At 38.1% G+C, this 20301-nt stretch overlaps 1 protein-coding gene across 12 annotated transcripts in view; it reads right to left on the reverse strand.

The window, feature by feature from the left end:
- The window catches only part of STX17 (syntaxin 17), a 31948-nt gene that overhangs the window by 11089 nt on the left and 558 nt on the right, over nucleotides 1-20301 (reverse strand). For 2 of the 12 annotated variants that reach the window (XM_014938497.1, XM_014938487.1), the window contains exons 2-4: nucleotides 15114-15332; nucleotides 13670-13851; nucleotides 7566-7631 (exon numbers count right to left, since the gene is read on the reverse strand). In XM_014938497.1, the coding sequence (XP_014793983.1) occupies nucleotides 7566-7631; nucleotides 13670-13792 (189 nt within the window). In that variant the 5' untranslated portion in view covers nucleotides 13793-13851; nucleotides 15114-15332. Of the gene's footprint in view, nucleotides 1-7565; nucleotides 7632-13669; nucleotides 13852-15060; nucleotides 15333-19554; nucleotides 19647-20206; nucleotides 20275-20301 lie in introns of those variants that run through there. The other 10 variants (XM_014938496.1, XM_014938493.1, XM_014938492.1 and 7 more) reach the window with 10 other exon arrangements.

Consider the following 20301-nt stretch of genomic DNA (forward strand, 5'->3'; position numbering starts at 1 on the left):
TCACCCTTCTGGTCACACTCTTCTTGATGCACCCCAGGATGCCATTGGCTTTCTTGGCCACAAGGGCACATTGCTGGCTCATGGTCATCCTGTTGTTCACCAGGACTTCCAAGTCTTTTTCCTTAGAGCTGCTCTCCACCAGGTCAGCCCCCAACCTGTACTGGTGCTTGGGGATATTCCTCCCCAGGTGCAGCATCCTACACTTGCCCTTGTTGAACTTTAAAAATCTATAATGCTCTGAAGCAAAATAATTTAATTGCTCATTTATTTTTTTTTTCCTATTTTCAGCTTTTCAAAAAATGGTTTTGAGGTCTCCTACCTCGAGCGTTACTGCACACAGAAAAGTTGGAGCCAAAGGAAAAGTCCTTAATCAAATGCATCTCCTACTTTTTAAGACACTGCCTACCTTCAATTATTATTTATTCCTTTAAGGAAATAAGCCAAGGCAGAGCGGTGGCTGAGTTTGGTATGTGAGCTGCACACACAGCAATTAAAGCCGACAGTGACGCTGAGCGAGACAGCGATTAAGTCACCTCACCCAGAGCTCAAAGCTGTCCACACAGGAAAGTGCCAGGGTACTTCCAAGGGCTTCTTACTTGGAGGTGCCACCACATCACACCCAGCTTGCTAAGTCTGTTCTATTTTTAATATTTGCTTGGGCTTGTGAGTTTGCTCACTTCTCTATCTATTAAAAAAAAATGAATGGGGATGGCAGCTCCCAACACAGCAGTCCCTAAAAGGTGCAGGGAGGCATCACCGGGACATACTGTGGAGTCTTTTTGGATGTGGGCTACTTTCCACTGAGGAAACTGAGCCATCTGCCCCAGGAGAATAAGAACCAAAGGTCAAAGAAGAGATAGTACCTGTTATCTCCTCTGGTGAACTAATTAATCCGTAGTTATCACCCAAACACAAAACAGGGGAGACATATTTTTGAAGCCACCCCCATCAATATTTTGATTTTCCTGCTGTCAATTTTATACTTGATCCACTTCTCCATTTTGTTTTATTTTGGGTTTCAATTAAAGTATTTAACTAATTAATTCTCTGTGATTACTGAAGTTACTTCAGTATCTGTGATCAATTTAGGCCTTCGCCAAAATATTTACACAAGTTGCAACAAGCTAAAATAATAGCCAAATAAAAGAAGTGAATGCTTCTCTCTTACTTTTTTTTTCCACAATATTTATATTCTTTTTTCAGAAGAAGGACAAATGAATTTGTTTGATTGGAATATAAAATACAGAAGTTTTTTTATTGCCTAGGCTTTTAAAATCTAAAAATGCACACAACTTTTCTTTTTCTACAAATGAAAAGAAGAAATTTATACTTCAAATTATACCAGTCATTGTTTTAGGACGGAGTTTTTATCGAATTATATAAAAAATAAGGCTGTAATAAAAATAATATTCATTGTATTACATTACAATATGATATAATACATTATTTCTTGCACTATTTGCCCATTGTTTTGTATATTATTCTCACAGCAGAACAACAGAATGGATTAACACCAGTGAGTTGTTAGAAAAAGGAAAGGTTTTCTTCTGTAATACAAAGCAGGTACAGGTAATGCCTTAGAAAGGTAATACTGCTTACCTAGAAAAGGAAGAACTAACCAGAAATTGCTTTATTTCTATACACTACTAGATTATTTTTTTTTTAACATGTATGAAAGAAATAGTAGAAATAGAGAAGAAGGAAATTAATTAAACAACAAATTGAAGTAACACTGCACGAAACATATTAGGCGACCAAGGAAAGAACTATTGATTCGTAAAAATCATTTGTCAAATTACTAAGAGTATATTCTATTGTATGCTTAAATTAAGAGTACTACTTGACAATTCAGGTGGCATGATTTAAGACTAACCCCAGGTAAAAAAACTGATTAGCAATTAAAAAAGGGAGATACAAAAACTAACTTTGTAAGATATTGAGTTGAATTAGAAACACAGTGCCCAATAATTTTCCTCATACGTTTCTCATATTAATCTACCTTGCTCTTACTCTTACTTTCCTCCCATTGTCTGCCCATAAGTACTGATAAAGGGAGAATGTCATCACTGTCATTGTTCACCACGTGCTTTGTTGTATCTTGAAATTTCATTTGAAAGGCAAAACAGGACTATCTAGGCACAACATTTAATTATCTATTTTGTGAGAATTATATGTAGAGAGCCCAGTGAGTCGATCCTGCTGTTTTGTTTCAGGAAACAAAATTATTATTATCCTGTCTTTGGCCATAATGAAGACAAAAAAACAATACGCCAAACAAACACATGTTGTGGAACAGTGACAATAGCTGCTTCCAAAGCAGCTTCATTATTAAAAAAAAAAAAAAAAAAAAGAAAAATTTCCCAGTTGAAATTGAGTTAAAACATAAGTCTGCTAGGGATTTGCACCACTGCCGCTGGGGCAAATTACCAGTATAGCCAATGCATGGGTATAATGAAGACGGTTACTGGGCAGTGACCAAACCACCAACTCACTGCTGGAGTTTTCAGAAGTCCTGAACAGCAGCTTCAAGTGAAACGAACTACCCACCCCAAGGAATGGCTAAACTAGATGGTCACTTTCACTGTTCATTAGTACCTCGCTGATCAAAGAGAAATATTTGTGAGAAAGAAGATGGAGGAATCAAATGATGGTATTTGCCTATTTGGTGAAATTTAATTTTAATACCTCTTCCTTTATGGTTTTGGAGAGGACTCTTGTTCCATTTATTGTCAATGAAACAGAAGCTAAATGGATTCAACCTAGCACGACAGCTAAGCCCCACTGTGGGGAGACATGTCTTAGGAGCTCACTGGGGTGTAACGTGATAAATGTCACAGATATGCAAATGACTGTGACTTCTTTCATAATCATTTTAATGGGACAGAGTTTAATTTCTGGGTAGAGCATAAAAGTTTATCATGCTCTTCCCAACTATTTCCACTTTTAAAACCAAGCTTACTCAGCGAAGAAGGTAATGCAAAATCCTGATTGCATTTATGGGAACTCCCGAGTTTCAAACTCTCCAAAATTCAGCCCAAAAGACATGGAATTTTTCTTTGTAATATTTGCAATTTCAGTTCCTTAGCTTTCAAAACCAAATAACAGCCTTTGTTTCAAATGGCTTTCTCACAGTAACTGTAGAACAATAAAGCTGGCGAAAACCTTGGGAAGTCATCCCTTCAAAGCATGGTCTGCTGTCCCTATTTTATTTCTGACAGTTGTTTATCTAATCAGGTCTTAAAAGGACGTCTTTATGAAGAGCTACAACCTCCTTGATATTATATTGCAGGAACTCATTATCCTAATTGCTACAGCATTTTACTGACGTCTAACAGAAATCTCCCTTGCATTAGATCAAACCAGGTACTTTTAAGCCTCTCTGTTCACAACAGAGAAAGGCAAGCCCTGTCCTCTCTGCAACCATCTTTCCCATGTTTGCAAAAAGACAGCACACCATTGTTAGGTGTTCTTTGGGCAAAATAACTAATTTGTCAGTCTTTCCAAAAAGGTCTCATTTCCCCAGTTTCTGACTATTTTCATCGCTCTCCCTGAATACTCCCCGATTGTCCCATACCTTCCTTAAAATGTGTGGTGCCCAAACTGGACCAACTATTCTACCTGGGATCCTACTGGGGCTGACCAAAGAGATTCTATGAGAGACTCTCCTGTTTACACATCTCACTAGGTTATTTGGCTTTTTTGTGTATCCCCACCACACAACTGGGGCACTTTTACTCTGTGTCCCTCAAATCCTCTTCTGCAGAAGCGCTGCCCTAACAGCTTCCCATGCTGGATCGATACAGCCAACCATTGTCCTTGTCCTCATCCTCATCCAGAAACATACTGATTTTTCAGGTCTTTTTCTTAATATTATTATGAACTCTAATTCTGTTCTCTCCACCAGAATCCCTTAGTCTCTCCCAGCTTTATGCTGTTTTCATATACTTGCTATATAATGAAACTAATGTGTGGGACTGAAACAGGGACATGAAGTCTGAGCTCAATTTTTCTGAAGCGTCCACAAATTTGGAGGTATGTCTGGGAGATCCACCAAGATGGTGGATTCACTATATTATGTGAATAATGGGATTTTTTTCAGAAAAGTAAATGAGAAGTGGCATGGTTTTCACAAGTACTGCGAAAAAAAAGTAATAATCTATTGACTCTATCAACACATCCAAAATGGAAAGAAGTCATACATAATGAAGTTGCACTGATTTTCCACTATTTTCAAAATCTTTACAAACAGATTCAATAAAAAATAAAAAATAAATTATAAATTTCTGTCAGAAAGTAAAATACGAAAGGAGACAAATGAGCCAAAGGAGGACTTCTTTTAAACTTTTAAAAATAAATAAATAAATAAATCACTGTTGCTGAAAATGACCGTACCCATCTGTCCATTAAGCTTACCTTATTACTCAGCACACAGTTTTAAATAACTAAGAGAGGGTATTATTGTAAGTATTCAGTTTTTTTGAATTACCTTTAAAATCACACAAAGTATCTTTCCATATTCTGCTCCTCCTAAGCAGTTTATGAATGGCAGTTACACTACGGATGTCTTGGACATATGAGAAAAATGACAGACTCCCTAAGGAATTCAGAAGTCTTAACAGCAATTTTCTGCAAGCCAATAAACCTTATACAAAAGAGTAGAAATTCTTCATTTTTTTTTTCAGTATTTGCTTTTCAGAGCAGTAATTTTTCTTCACCACTAGTGACAGTTCAATTTTCAAAGTAATGTAACTTGATGAAAAACAGATGCCACGTTTCCATAGGCTTACTGTAGGCTGCCTTAAAATATCATCATCACTTCACACTCAAATACTTAACACTCGGGACCACCACCACCAATGTGATAGCAGCAACACCTGTCTCTTGGGAGCAACCAATTTCATTACAACTGAGAAAAAGTAAGGGATGACAACAAAGAAGGGAATAATGGAATTCCTATCCAACTGCAGATAAATGCATACAGCGACCTGCAGTACCGTGCCACGGCAGAGAGTTTGGGCTACATTGCCACAGCATGCTGTTGCTTAAGGAAAAGAGGTAGGAACAAAGAGCATGACATCTCAGTGCTTCAGTGCTGACCCAACATGAGGCCCTCCAGGCACCAGGATAACCAACAGGTCTCCATGGATATATCTTGTACAAATGTTAAAGGGCTGAGAGGTTGGACGGGGCTCTGAGCAATCTGATCTAGTTGAAGATGTCCCTGCTTGTTGCAGGGGAGGTTGGATTAGATGACCTTTAAAAGGTCCCTTCCAACCCAAAACCATTCTATGATTCTATGATCACCACCTTTGAAAAGGCAGAAACTATTTGAGGTGTAGGATTATTTCCCTGTAATGTGGTATCTCTACCAGTTATGGAAATATCTGAAGTTCCATCTAAGGTACACAACAGCTATTTTCTCAGTACTTCTGAAAAGGTGTCATCATGCCCTTCACAAAGATTTTTCCAGTTTCTTCACTTTTCTTTTTAGAAGTTTTTAATGTGCCATCCAGTCACCAGAAAGAACAGGTATACATTTATGCCCATCTATACTTCTATTATAATTTTGACCACCATCAAAAGTACAACAGAAGTAATTATTCTGGGTAAACTGAAAATTCAGAAAAATGGCTAATTATGTGCACATGGATTAAATGTAGAGTGGCTGTGCATATATTTGTCTAAAACCTGTGGCGGATGCCTTGGGTCAATATTGACTTAGGGATTCCTAATGTATTTTTACAACATCTAATTTTGAGAGCAAAGTGTGTGCTGCAGAGAACATTTCGTATCACAATAATTAATCTGATTTCTTCGCAAACAAACAGATCACAAGTCCATTGGTAAACATTTAAACAGCTTACAGCAAACACATTCTACATGTCATATAATTTATTATCAAGTACTCCAGACTCCTAACTATTTAATTAAAACAAAGAGCTAGTCTACTCTTCTTGCATGGACCCAGATACTTATTCTGCTCTCTGGGTATCAGAATGTGAACCACTTTGATGCATAACTTGCGTCCAGCTCTAAAAGTAATAAGCATTAAATAAAATACAAAAAAAAAAATATTTTGGCTGAAAGTGAAAATGGCAGGCTTTAGGTTCAAGGCAAACATAAATGTTTCCAGAGACAAATATGAGGTTTTATTACTAAAGCTCTTAATGTATTTGAAAATATCATCTTCAATGTGATTACTTTTTCTCTAATTATTGATAGATTTTCTCTTGATAAACAAATTATACTGATAATTAAGAGATGCAAGAGAAGCCTTTCCTACCTCTCAGATGTGAAAACAGATTAGAGCACAGACATAAGCAAACATGTTTACTACACCACACCTCTTAGAGGGCTGTTGTTTTAGAAGGACTTGCACCTTTGGAAGACTCTTTCAATATTAAGAATAAACTTATCTTACATTCAAATTTCAAAAATGCTCAGTGAAAAATCAAAATAAGCATTCAAACCTCCAAACAACAGAAAAATCAAGTGAATCTCATAAATAACTTCTTATAATCTAGACTAGAAAAGCTCATTAACACCTTCAATTCCTCTGAAAACATGCAGAACTGCAGCTCTGCCTACTGTCTAATTTTGTTGCTCAATCAGGATTAAGTTCTTCTCTCTGAGTTTTTTTCATTTTCTGTCTGGTCTACTTTCCCACAGCAGTTAGTAAGACACTGCAACAAACACAGGGATTTACAACATTAGAACGATAAAATACAGCGGTTTAGGACTGTGCTATCCCTTGCTGGCAAAGCAGGCTCATCTGGATGCAGCACGGGTCACAAGGGTTTGTTCTAGTAACCAAGTCGTGCCCCTTCTCTAACAACACCTGTGAATCCAACACAAGATGCTTCTCCTGCTGGCAAAGATGTGTCTGTCCCCCAATTTTTGCCAGTACAGCATGTTATAACCACTAGCTCAAATCAGCACCTAGCAGTTCAGATCTGGTCTTTGTGTTTTTCTGTACTGATAATGTTCTTTGGCTGTGTGCTGTTTAGCAGCATGAAGGCTGATGTTTGGCACTAGCTTTTGCATCATTTTCATCAGGACGTGCATTTTTTTAGAAATAGATGTGAGATTCCCTGCATGCTGAGTTATAGGTGACTGTGCATGAAGTCACTGAGATGATGCTGTGCTGACAAATGTGTCTGGTATTTCCACCTTTGATTATATTATGCATCTAATAAGACATTTGCACACCAAACCAGTAGTCCAGATGTTCTGTGTTTGGTCTGAAACCATATTGTTAATTTTAATTAACTGTATCCCTTATTGCAATTCCTGTCTTCTAATTTAGTCATGTAAGAGGACAGTTTGCAAAAGAGCAGAGTCTCCAAACTTTTGTTTGTTGAAGAATCCTGAAACATTTCTGACTGTATTTGCCTCATAGGACACAATTAGAAAATCCATACCTTTTAAACAAAGTAAAGCAATGCCATGTACTTGTCAAATCTACCTGTCAAATACACATCTCTGCGAAGAACCACCCCTGAGATAACCAGTACTATTTATATAATTTACTTCCATTAATATCACAGTCATTTTAATATCCTTACCTGAACGGTTCGTCCTGCATTAATGTGCTCTTCGTGCAATCTGTCCCAGAGCCTGCATCTTTGATACTAAAATAAAGGAAAAATACTCCATATAATGGCTATTTTTACCAACTAGCTAGGCAGAAGAAAGGAATCTTCAGTAAATAATCACTTTAATTTTCCAAAATTGACAGTGAAGAAGCTGAGTCATAAGCATTTCCACTGCAAAATTAGAGCGGTAAATAGCAATGTATTTTGTGAATAATTTCATACAATGTCTTTTACTGAACTGAAGATAACCAGGGTTTCAGCATCATTTCGGCATCTAACAACAAAGAGATATTGCAGCATCCTGATACTGCTGTGGCAAAATAACTCAGTGGTCAGTAAAACGAAGGGCAGGAGGAGGAAAAAGGAATGGAATAGGGGATAAGCAGGGGATAATACTGAACATATAGAACAAGGTCTCTGATATTATTTACAAAGAGAATCGCATTCATTGCACAACATGGCTATCTACATGGACACTTACATTTCTATATAGTTACAAACACAGTTATGAGAACCATCAGGGCAGACCTGGCACCTGGAGAAGGCTCCACAAACTTCAACAGGAAAACTATCCATCCAGCACTTCCCACCAGACAGAGACCAGAGTAATTATTCCACTAGCACAGAACAAGTTTTGCAACAGAACTGCATATCATCACATATGAACCTTTTCATCATTAAAACATACCAATCCCTGCTATTGCCAGTTGACATAAATAGTATAGAGACATCATCATGAAAAAGAGCAGTAAAATAATACAAGTAGAAGCTGTGATCCCTGGAACATAGGCCAAAGCCATCAAAGAATGCATTTAAAATACTAGAAAATACTAAAACATTCTTTTTAATTGTTTAAATAACAAGACAAAATATTTACCATGATTTCTGAGGTATTTTTATGTTAAGTTTAATCCCTGAATTTTTTAATATGCTTTGTTACCAATAAAAAACTCTATCTACAGCCTACATGTTTCCTTCATTCTTTTCATAATTTTAGAGGTCACAGCAATAAGGATCACAAGTTACTAAGCTTCCTAAGAAACAACAAGAAATCTGAAGTTACTTCTTATTTTCAGAGAAAAAAAAGTTCTTTCATGTTTGGATTTTGTACTGCTATGGAAGAGAAAAGGTTCAGTGTTCAATTAAATCAGATTAAAGTTATTTTTCTGGGAAACTAGCAACTTCTGCATAAATTATTATGCCATTAAAATTACTGCCACTGTTCTTTAAAATAAAATGGACAAAAAAATCTGTATCAACAGTAGATCTTCCAATTCAGTCATCCTTGAAAGAGTACTGAAACAGGAATTTCTGAGGGCAGAACGGAAGGGGCTTGGGGAAATATTACTGTCTCAATTTCAACTGACTGTAACGTATTGTCTGCAGACCGAACAATAAAAAAAATCCTGTTTTCCACTTAAGAATTACAAGAAGAATTCGTCATGAAACCTTTATTACTCTTCATAATTTCCACTAGAAAGGCTCAGCACATTTATCTGCTTTAAATATTTAGAAGTTTTATTACTTTGTTTCAAAATTCCTAGTAAGCTAGCAATGACTTCAAAGAATCCAATGACTTAATACACGCAGAGCAATGACATGTATGCAGTCAGAGAATTCTTCCTTGTTATTCTTCCTTGTTGACTTCTCTTTTTCTTCCAACACAAAGTAGGCCATACTCCTGGGCAATGTTCACTCCAGGAGACTCAAGGACAGCAAACCTTGGCTTTGACATTATTTATCATTAAAAAATACAAGTAAAACTAAGAGGAGCTCATGAAGTAAGAACACTTATGGAATCCTAACCTGTTAAAGCAGGTCCAGAGGAGCGTCATGAAGATGATCAGAGGCCTGGAGCACCTCTCCTATGAGGACAGCCTGAGAGAGCTGGGTTTGTTCAGCCCAGAGAAGAGATGGCTCCAGGGAGACCTGATTGCAGCCTTTTCATGTATAAAGAGGGCTTAGAAGAAAAGACTTTTTACTAAGTACTGTGGTGACAGGACAAGAGGCAACACTTTTAAACTGAAAGAAATTAAGTTTAGATTGGACATAAGAATGAAATTTTTTACAGTGGGGGTGGTGAGACACTGGAACAGGTTCTGCCCAGAGAAGCCGTGGAAGTCCCACCATTAGACATGTTCAAGGTCAGGTGCGAGAGGGCTTTGAGGAATTTGATCTAGCAAAAGATGTCCCTGGCTTGGACTTGATGGTCTTTAAAGGTTCCTTCTAATCCAAACCATTCTGTGGTTCCATGATTCTGTGATATTTAATCGTAATTGTGCTATAGCCACATCGTTCGTATTCCACATCAGAAATACGAAACATAAGGTTACTCTTAGACACTCAAACTCTTCTCCTCTTTGTCCCATTCTCTTTTGAGAGCTCTCTTTAGAAAGAAACCTTCATGCTTATGCTTTGCATCCCTTTCATTTTTCCTTGAAAGTATGCAGTGGACATGGAGAGAATTCAAAGCTTTTCATAATATCCTCAGAATTAATTTTTGTAGTAGGTAGTGCTCACCAGTATTTCTAAAAGCTCTACAATAAATGTCTTACACAAATGTATATACACTGCAATAAGAATCAGGTATCTTAATTTCCCATTTTGTGTCACCTTTATGGACCACAACATAAGGTGCTCAGCAAAAGGAGGTAAAGTGTTTCACACAACATCCTTTAACTTTGGCATAGCCACAGGAAATGAAATTAAAACTCAGAGAGTAACAGAGAAAAGGATGCCATGTCTTACAGCACTTTGGTTTTTAAGGATTGTTGCCTATAACCAACAAAGTTTAGGGCAGCATGCCAAAATTTCCACCTTCCTTTAATACTGTAACGATTGCTTTCATCTAACAGAGGCTAACAGAAAATTGTAACTCTTCTAGAGGCCATCCACTCCATGGAATGGCTATAGAAAACAAGAACTCTTTGGGGAAAACATGGAAAGTAAAAAAAAAAGTCTTCAGAAACTGTCATATGGAAAGTTGGACTCTCAAATAGTTGAGAAGCAATGACAACAGATTTATGGTAGCCACTTCCTCTGAAAAGGTGTACTCAAGGTCAAATTTCATTATATATTGATTTTATAGTTTCTTCAAACAGTGATTTAGTAGATTAATTGTTTGGACTATCTCTGGAACCTAAGGTTTAAATCAATATTCATGAAATGAGGTTAGAGATATTGGCTTCATCATAAGTAAATAATGTTGCTGCTCTAAGCAATTTGACATAATTAGTGATTTTTGCTTAAAAGTAGCCTGTAAAATAAACAGGACCAGATTCTACAAAATTATCCTTTTACCTCTAGGGATGTTTGGTTTACATGGCTGAAAGTTAATTTTACAAAAAGTATTTTAGAGAAAACCATTTAGGTTGCTGATGCTGACAGCTCATAAAAGTACAGTAACACATTCATTATGGCTAAAATGCACGTAGAAGATATAAAATGCAAATTATAATGGAAGTATTTAAACCAAACTATTGCTAGTGTTCTGATAATCTAAAACTAACTAGTGAGAGATACCAAATTCTGATTTGCCATTTTTTAATTCTCACCTCCTCATAAATCTATGGAAAGAGTAAACTTTGGAATACTTATAGTTCTTAGAGCCAAAAAAATATTAAAAAAAAAAAAAAGAAAGAAAGAAACTTTCAAATTTTAAGACTATTACACTGAGTGTAGACCTCATAAAGAATCTAGCATTTAGGGACTTTTCCTACTCAGGTGTATTACTTCTCACAAATGTTTGCGTCTTATACCTTTTGTCAATACATGGAAGCTCTGAACTCCTCAGTACTGATGAATTCCTTCTGGTATAGTTACCAATTGTTTATTTAAAGGTTTTTACCCATAGTCACTTCACTGAATTTCACTGAATTTCTAGAATTGGAAGGGACCATAGAGATCATCTAGTCCAACTCCCCTGCTGAAGCAGGATTGCCTAGAGCTAGAGCATGTTACTCAGGACTGCATCCAGGCGGGTTTTGAAAATCTCCAAAGAAGGGGACTCCACAACCTCCCTGGGCAGCCTGTTCCAGGGTTCCGTCACCCTCACCGTGAAGAAGTTTCTCCTCATATTTGAGTGGAACCTCTTATGTTCCAACTTGTGCCCGTTGCCCCTCGTCCTCTCGGTGGGAACCACTGAAAAGAGTCTGGCTCCCTCCTCCTTCAACCCTCCCTTGAGATACTTGTAGGCGTTGATAAGGTCTCCCCTCAGCCTTCTCTTCTCCAGACTAAAGAGTCCCAGCTCTCTCAGTCTCTCCTCATAAGGGAGATGCTCCAATCCTTGAATCATCTTTGTTTCTAATAATTCTATTAATTACTAATTCAAATATCAAATCTGCCAGGATTTATACTGACTAGGGATGCAGAAATTTTTTATAGTATTCAGAAATATTAAAAACAAATCTATATTAAACATTGATACCACTTCTTGCTTTCATAAAAGTGTTGTTCTAGAGGAAGTGCAGTTAATACTTCAAGAACTATGCTTACAATTATTTAAGGATTTTTCTGATATGCAAATTTTATTATGTTGACTGAACAGATTATTCACACTGATACCATCAACAACCTGAAAATCTCCAGAAATGTCCAAATCAGATAATTTTAGATTGCATCACACTTTCACAATCAAAATATAAAGTTCATCTACTCAGTAAAGCATCTCGGCATTTCAATGCGGTCACCGAATGCCGTTACAGAAACAGTGCAGCCTGTATTGCCTATAATTAAACTCTGGCTAAGCATTAGTTTCTCTGACAACACTTTGAACGAAGTGCTAGATCAGAACTAACTTAAAGACTCATTTTATCCTGACTGCTAATATTTTCTGCATTTTCTTCTAGAAACAGAAAACCATTCTTGTAATGATCTCACCTTCTGTCTGCAAAACAGGAATGCTTGATGCAAGTAAGTTGATGGGCCAATAAACACTTCAGTTGACCAACACATGGCTGAATTCAGTAGAACGTATTTCACCCCTTCCCTGACACCATGGCAGCACTATGAGGCTAGATGCAGCATAATTATTCTTTGTCAAATACGTGAAAGATTTTCAGCAGGGTCAACCAGTAACTGGCTACCCCTCCTCACTGACCAGGTTCTGCAAAACACAGCAATTCCCAAGATCATCTCCCACGCTCATTAGTACTACACAAGGTAATTATGACTGTAAGAGTACTTCCTGAGTCATTTACTCTCTCCTTTTTTTTAGTGGTGTCACCTGTTCTAGTAAATCTCTTAGCACCTTCCTCTACAAACCTATTTCTACTGTTTACACAGGCTATAGCTACAATAATAACCAGAGACTGAGAATGCTTTGACTCTGAAATCTGGTCATCTGTGCTGTTAAATTGTTAAAATGTCCCTAGCATGGTTTTGGCCATGCCAAATAGTTCTGTCACAAAGAGTTTCTGAGAACGGCTAAGGAGTCAGAAACACAGAACAGAGGCTATTCCCAACTACTAGTGTGGATGCAGCCACTCTGTTTTGCAGAATATGAGGGTTTAAGAACAAGGACGTAGGCCACCTCATGCCAGACAACTGGCCTGGGCATGTTTATTTTCCAACTACAGCCATTGCCACATTGTATGGAAGAATTTAACTTTATACTAATTTTTCCTGGAAGCATTTCAGTTTCACTGTCAAGTGTAAGCTAATGTCAACAAAAAACATATAAACGTGCTGCAATCTTGATACAATTCTCTTTCTATTTACTTAAATATTTTCTCGCCTCAGTTTAAAAACATATACAGAAAAAGACAGGTATAAACAGTAAATTATTCAGAATAGCTGGCAGCAAACCACTGTGACTTAAAAATAAAATAAGACTATTAGGCTGCTTTCCTTACAAACACTTTTTAACACAAAACAGTAGTGTTGATTGACTACTTCCCACTAGTAAAGGCCTTTGTCCACACACAATGACCAGGCAATATAGGTGTTTCATTTTTAGTGAAATTTGAATGAAAACATTTAATAATCAATGTTCCACTGAAATTTCTACATAATCTTCCAGCATGACTGCTTCTATACTGCAAAAAGAACTGTATTAGTAAAAAATGAACACTAACCTTCTCAATATTTATTTGGTGTTTTCTTAACCTCTCCAAATCTGTTGGAATTGCCACTTTAATGAATTTTTGAATGGCAGGTTCAATTCGACGGAGCTTAACTTTTTCATCATCTTCAGACATCCTAAAAGCAGCTTTCAAGCCAATACTTGCCCAGAATATCTTCACCAAGGTAGAAACCCCTAAAAACCAAAGAATTATAGGCTTATAAAAATGCGGTAAGTTAGAATCACTTTTTAAAAGAAAGCAAAATAAGGTAAGTCAGTCTTTCCAATAACCACATCTGTTTCAAACCCACATTTGAGCAGTATTAACTACTTAAAATCTGGATACTCTATTTGCATTTAAATGTACTATTTCCATTTATTTGCAGGCCCTTGGGATCATTTTTCATAGATAAAACTTACAACTAACAACAAAAAAAAAGCTAAATAATTAAGGCAGATGCAAACACGCTTTGCAGCATAATGATAGATGGGAGCCTTTGAAAAAACCTTCCAATTAGATGCTTTGCTTGATCAGAGTTCAAGTTTTGCCAATTTACATTCTGATCATCTTAAAAACTGTAAAACATGTCCTGAAAGGCACCAAAATAAAATTAAATTAGGAAGTCCATTTCCTAGAAAGATTAAGAGCTCCTGAATGAAGATTTGCCCTCCAAATTGCATTTGTCCCCTACTGAAAATGACTAAGGCATCACCTAACATAGGGTTTAACCAGGTTTCTGAAATATTTGCAGGACCAGTAGGTACATAAGCAGCTTGAATTCTGTTCCCTGTACATGCATAAAACATAATTTTGAAGGTTCACTTCTCTAAAAGAAAGATGTGTAGAACTGTATATAATAGCATTTATCTACAGAGTATATGAGTAATATAAAGGAATTCCATTATACTGAATGCACACAGGGGGCAAGAAAAAATATTGTGAGATAATTCTGCAGTTTTAATACTGTATAAACAGAGGTTATTTAAATTAGATCTTCTTTCTGTACAGGGGAGAACTTTGTAGAGTAGGGCTGATGGTTGGACTCGATGATCCCAAGGGTCTTTTCCAACCTAGATGATTCCATGATTCTATACTCCTTTTTTTAACAAAACCAAGAAGTTGAATTGCAGACATGTATGAGAAAGTTTTACCACAAGTGTCAATAAAAAGATGCTTGCTGACTTGGTTACATGAAAGTACCTGCACCACTACAGCAATGGCAACAGAAGGCCTTCCCCGATTTTCCTCTTCCAGTAATCAAACTAATTTAAAATAGTTAAACCAGCATAATCCTCCTGGTGCAGACGAGGCACAGCAGAATGTTACACATTCAAAAACTTTCCTATTTTTCACACAGCCAAACATATTATTAACAGTGAAGCCTTAACATCAATTTTTCTCACATCTAACTACGATGTGAAAGTGCAGAGGGAGAGCGTTGAGGGTTTTCTGAGACCTGTGATTCCTGCAGGCAGAGAGAACGTGAAGGCAGACACCGGTTGATGGCACCGAGACTTCGACTGAACCGCTCAAAGTTCAGTCACAGCTCTCACTTGTGGACTGCAGGGAGGACATGCAGGAATCCTCCTCACCTTCAAAGGAGCCAAGTGGTACACATCTTCCATCAGGCCAATGAGAAAGCTGAGAGCACTTCTGTCAAAGGGAAGCTGGGCTTCTAGAGGAAAACACTCCCAGGTTATTCACCTTTTACAACACAGATGCAAATAAAACAACTTTGTGCTTTTCTAAAGAACAGAATGCTAACAGAAGACTCTCCTCTTTTATCCGTCCCACCCAACAAAGAAACTGGAAACTGTGAAAAACTGAGTACTTCCTAAGGAAACCACGTTAGGGGAAGTGAATCTTTAAGGTTTCACTGATACACCTTTTCCTTTTTCAGAACCTCAGAAGGAAATCATTTCATCAACTGACTTCGCAGTCATTGTTAAATCACCCCCACTTCAAATTATAAAGACATACTATCAAGTAGTTTTGCAAATCCCCTTCTAACCCAAGGCATTTCATATTAATAGCACTTCGTCCAAATCTTCAAATAAACATGCAGTGGGTGGCCTTGCATTTCTCGGTATGTAAAAAGAACTTTAATTTACTTTAATCCTTTTGTGTTGATTAACGCTTCCCACCATTCCAAAAACAGTAGCTTAATTGCAAGGCAATAAAAGATATATTGTTTCTTCTATTATACCTTGGTCACTACAGTCCCTAACACTTTTGAAAGAGCCATTTTTATCTCACAGCTGAACTCCATTTTGAGCCTAGAACAGATATTTCTTTTTTTTCCCAGTGAGCAAAAGATGAAAAGCATCATACTCCAAACTGCAGTACTTCCTCTTCAAAAACACATTTAATTTCTTGACAGCTTATACACTAATCCACGAGTTTATGAGCTAGAATTAATTAAAAATTGGTTCCTTAAGGATATTTAGTAGTCATGTCATGCTTTTAAAACTGAATGATCTTGAAGAAGCAATGACAAAAATTCTCAAACTTACCACACAATGAGAAGCCCACAGCCCATTCCGTCTTAGAACAAATACTATAGACACTAAGCTAAATCCATCATAATTTTGTCCTTAACCTTTAATGACATCTAGAGATTGATAAGAGTCAAAACTGACAGTTTAGATGACCTATAAACTGGACCCCTGTGAAAGCAGACTTAATGTAACCAAAGGCCGTATGTCTTGAGTAGGTGATCTGAATAAGCAACAGTTTTACATTCAAAGATTTGGCTGCACGCAGGGCTCTGGATAGTCATTTTCTTCTCCTTAAAAATTCCCAGACAGTAAACTAGCTTTCACAACAGCGTCTATGAATCTCTTTAAGGCACTACTGCCTAAACTTCACTGCACAGTAAGTGTGAGAAACTAAGAAAAAAATAAAAACTCCTTACATTCTCATCACATCTTCTGCTTAATGTTCTCTCAAACAGTATAGTAGCTTTTGTAACAAAATTCTATGCCATAAATCACCAGTAAGAAAATATGTAGGGTCTTACTTGTTTTTATGTTCATATGATATAGCAAATAAAATTATGGTTACAAGTTTTTGTAATATGTTCATTCCAGATGCAATTTCAAGGAAATCTAAGGTTTCTTGCATACATTATTGGGCTTCTGTTTTCCCAAGTGTAACTTCAAGAATTAATTCCCAAAGCTGCAATGCCTGTTTTTTGAGCAATTACAGAGTAACAGGGCAGTTTAGGTTGGGAGGGACTTTCATACGGCATCCAGCACAAGCTGAGTTAGGTGTGGTTGCACAGACCCTTGTCCAGTCAAGTTCCAACACCTCCACAGATCGATGTTCCGAACACTCACTAGACCCCTCCTTCAGTGTTTGACCATTCTCCAGGTTAAAAACAAAACCAAACCAAAACCAACACAAACTTCCTTGTAGCTGAACAGGCTTGTGTCCACTGCCTCTCATTCATTGTCACCTCCAAGAGAAGCCTGGGTCTGTACCTTCCCATCCACAGCAGTGAGGTCTCCCTTTCCTTCATCTTCTCTTAAGGCTGAACAAATCCACCTCTCTGTTTCTCCTTGAGTATCACGTGCTCCATCCCCCTAACCACCTCGCCAGTCTCACAGGTACTGAACAGAGGAGAAGAGTCACTCCCTTGGCCTGCTGTCTCTGAAGCTGCATTTACTAACATCCACAACGTGGTTGTCCTCTTCTGCAACAGCCCATTCAGACTCGTATTCAACATATGGTCCACCACAACATACAGGTCCTTTGCTGCAAGGCTGCTCTCCATCGAGCCTTCCCACAGCCTGTTCTACTCATCAGGCTACTCCATCCATGATGCTGGGCTTTCTTGTTGCCTTTGAAGGAATTTGAGGTTCCTGTCAGCCCATTTCTTCATCCCATCAAGATCCCTCTGAGTAGCAGCCACTGTCCTCAGGCCAGTTAAAAACACTGCTTTCAACTGCAGCTTTTTAAGAAGATAATTTTGCCTCTGTCCTTGGACCTGAACTGCAGTCAGCACGTACACAAACCTGCACAAGTTCTGAGCCCTCTCTCAGAGGGTGCCATTCAGACACCACATGATTGGGTGACAGATCACCTCCTCTTTCTGACCACTTCTGTCCAGGACTGCTGCTTCAGCAGGGGCTTGGGCAACCTTCCTACAGGCATTTACCAGGCTCCAAGCACAACAAAATCTCAAGTTCTCCGAGACTGGAATACTCGGCTCTGATTCCCTAAAATAAATTGAAGTTTGAGCAAAAAAGCCCATGAGAATACCGTATCATTAGATCAGTAATTAAAAAAGTTAGATAAAACCATTTGTAATTAACTGTCTTTCATTATATTCACAGTGCAAGATATTTTGATAAACAAAGAAATTACAGAATCTTGTCTTTTCAAATGCTGATGCTACAAGCCTGTTAGGGGTTATCTTTAAACTAAAATACTTTCCATTTAACATTCAAAATTCATGCACCAAAATTCAATTATATTTCAGTAACAGAAATAACACTTATCCAGAAGAGATCAAGACCCAGATGCAGAATAATTTTCAGTCAACTGTGTTAACAAAAAAGCAGACATATCCAAAGCATACTGTAGCAGCATTATCAAAGTATTAAATGGTGACAAAAATTATATATATATATCTCCCTTCTTAATATTTATGTTTTCTGGAGGCAGGCCCCAAACTGAAACTGTAATGTTGAAGTAAAATTAGCATAAAAGAATACCATTACCTTGATATCTGCACTTAATATGAAAATAATCTATGATCCTTACTACCCAAGACAGGAAAAAACTCCTTATCCTGTTTGTTCACCCCACATCCTTGAAACTACTTAAGTGTATCTTCCATAAAGGATTAGTCCACATGCTCTTGTTTGTAAGCAACAGAGCAAAAGAACCTGAGGATTTCCACTGGTTTGATCTTTGCTTTACCAAATAAATGGGTACGTAAAGCAAACAAATTTTTTCAAAAACAGATCAATTCCTCTTTCAGCTTCTGAAGGTCCAACCAGCATATGCTATCTAATTTCACTGATTGAATCAAATAATTGTAAGGGGTAAAAGAATCTTAAGGCATCCAATTCCAAGCGGTTAAAGTGTGAATGTAATCCTGACACTAACACAAATCTCCACTCACTTTGTGGCGGTGCACATAAAGCACATACTCATATGGATGCAATCAGAAGTAAAATTCTTCCTATGTGTGGTAACAAACTTGTAACTTCTGTTATAAATTTCAGTAAATGCTGTTAATACATCTCAAATGTAATGCTCATTAACTTCTTTTAAACTGCTTAATGTTCTCCATTCAAATAGGTAGGAAAAATGCAGGATAAACCTGAAGAGTTCTGCTTGCTCAGGGAAATGCAACGTAACATTCGTATTTGATTTTAATTAACTTACAATGCTTTAGACAACCACTGCCACTACAAAAAGTACCTCCAGCATAGATGCCTTGTTTTTAAGGATTGTAAGGCCAACAAGCTTTTTCCTTTTCTCAATGTAAATAAAATAAATTAGATTACAGACGCTAGAATACAGAGACTTACAACAGCTTTCTCACTAAGATGACCTGAAATACCTCTTCTTAGAGTAGTACTGGCCCTACAATTACAGTGAGAAAGAGTATTCACTAATGCTCACTTGGCTGAGGTCTGTAGTTAGTGAGGAACATGCTCCTGTGGCAAGCTACAGCCAAATTGCACTTTGGGTCTGAATTACATCTGAAATAAGGCATTGTCACCAGCCCCAGCATGCCCACAAAGTGACATGAAACTTCTTAGTGGGATGAAGAGCCACGTGTGCAGGAATCTTTCGTGGAACAACCAGAATTAGGGGCTGTGAGTAACAGGCTGTGGTTCCTAGCAGATCTGTGCACTTGTGGATCACCCGGCAAGACAAACCTGATCCAGACAAGGCCAGGGAGTGTGACTGCATTTTGAGAAACCAGAGCAGACGACAGGCATTTTCTACTGGTTTTACATGTTTAAGCCAGCTGCAGAAAGCCAGAAAATACCTTATGACTCACACACCAACATATTTTGAACAAAGCTGGAACCGGCAGAGTGACTTTGTAGTGGACTGACACCTGCAATACCTGGCCAGAGCACAGTTCAGCCTGCAATTAGAGCCCTAATACTTATTTTTCTGTGTTACTGAACCATGCCCCTGGTCTCACCCCAGCAACCAAGAGGTTCTGGGTGTCCGACCCTTCCCGTAGCTTGCCCCTGACAAGCGAGGGGTGTACGCTGAGAGAAGCATAAGGAAAGAATAAAGAAAGGGTTTTATGTCCTGTATCAAGGCTACAAGTGGACTACGCTACTTCCTTTTCCTGAATAATGTTTTTAAAAAGCTTAAAGAATGAGGAACCAAACCATTTGTCACACTGTGCTTTTACTCTTTTTTTTTTTTTCCCCCTAAATCCAAGCTCCGCTTCGGTTCAGCTCCCCGCCACCCCCCCAAGCCGCAGCCCCCCGAGGACCCGCCGCTCCAAGGGGGACCCACAGGGCTGGGGCACCCCCAGCCACCCGCCCTGGGGAGGGAAACCGCTCTTACCCGAGCAGGGCAGGGGGAAAGCGGGACCAGCCTCCTCCCCGCGGTGCCAGCCAGCCCCCGGGCTCCGGGAGCGGGGCGGCCCAAGGCCGCGGGCC

Source organism: Calidris pugnax, unplaced genomic scaffold, assembly GCF_001431845.1.
Source record: "Calidris pugnax isolate Ruff unplaced genomic scaffold, ASM143184v1 scaffold13, whole genome shotgun sequence".
NCBI classification, from domain to species: Eukaryota; Metazoa; Chordata; class Aves; order Charadriiformes; family Scolopacidae; genus Calidris; species Calidris pugnax.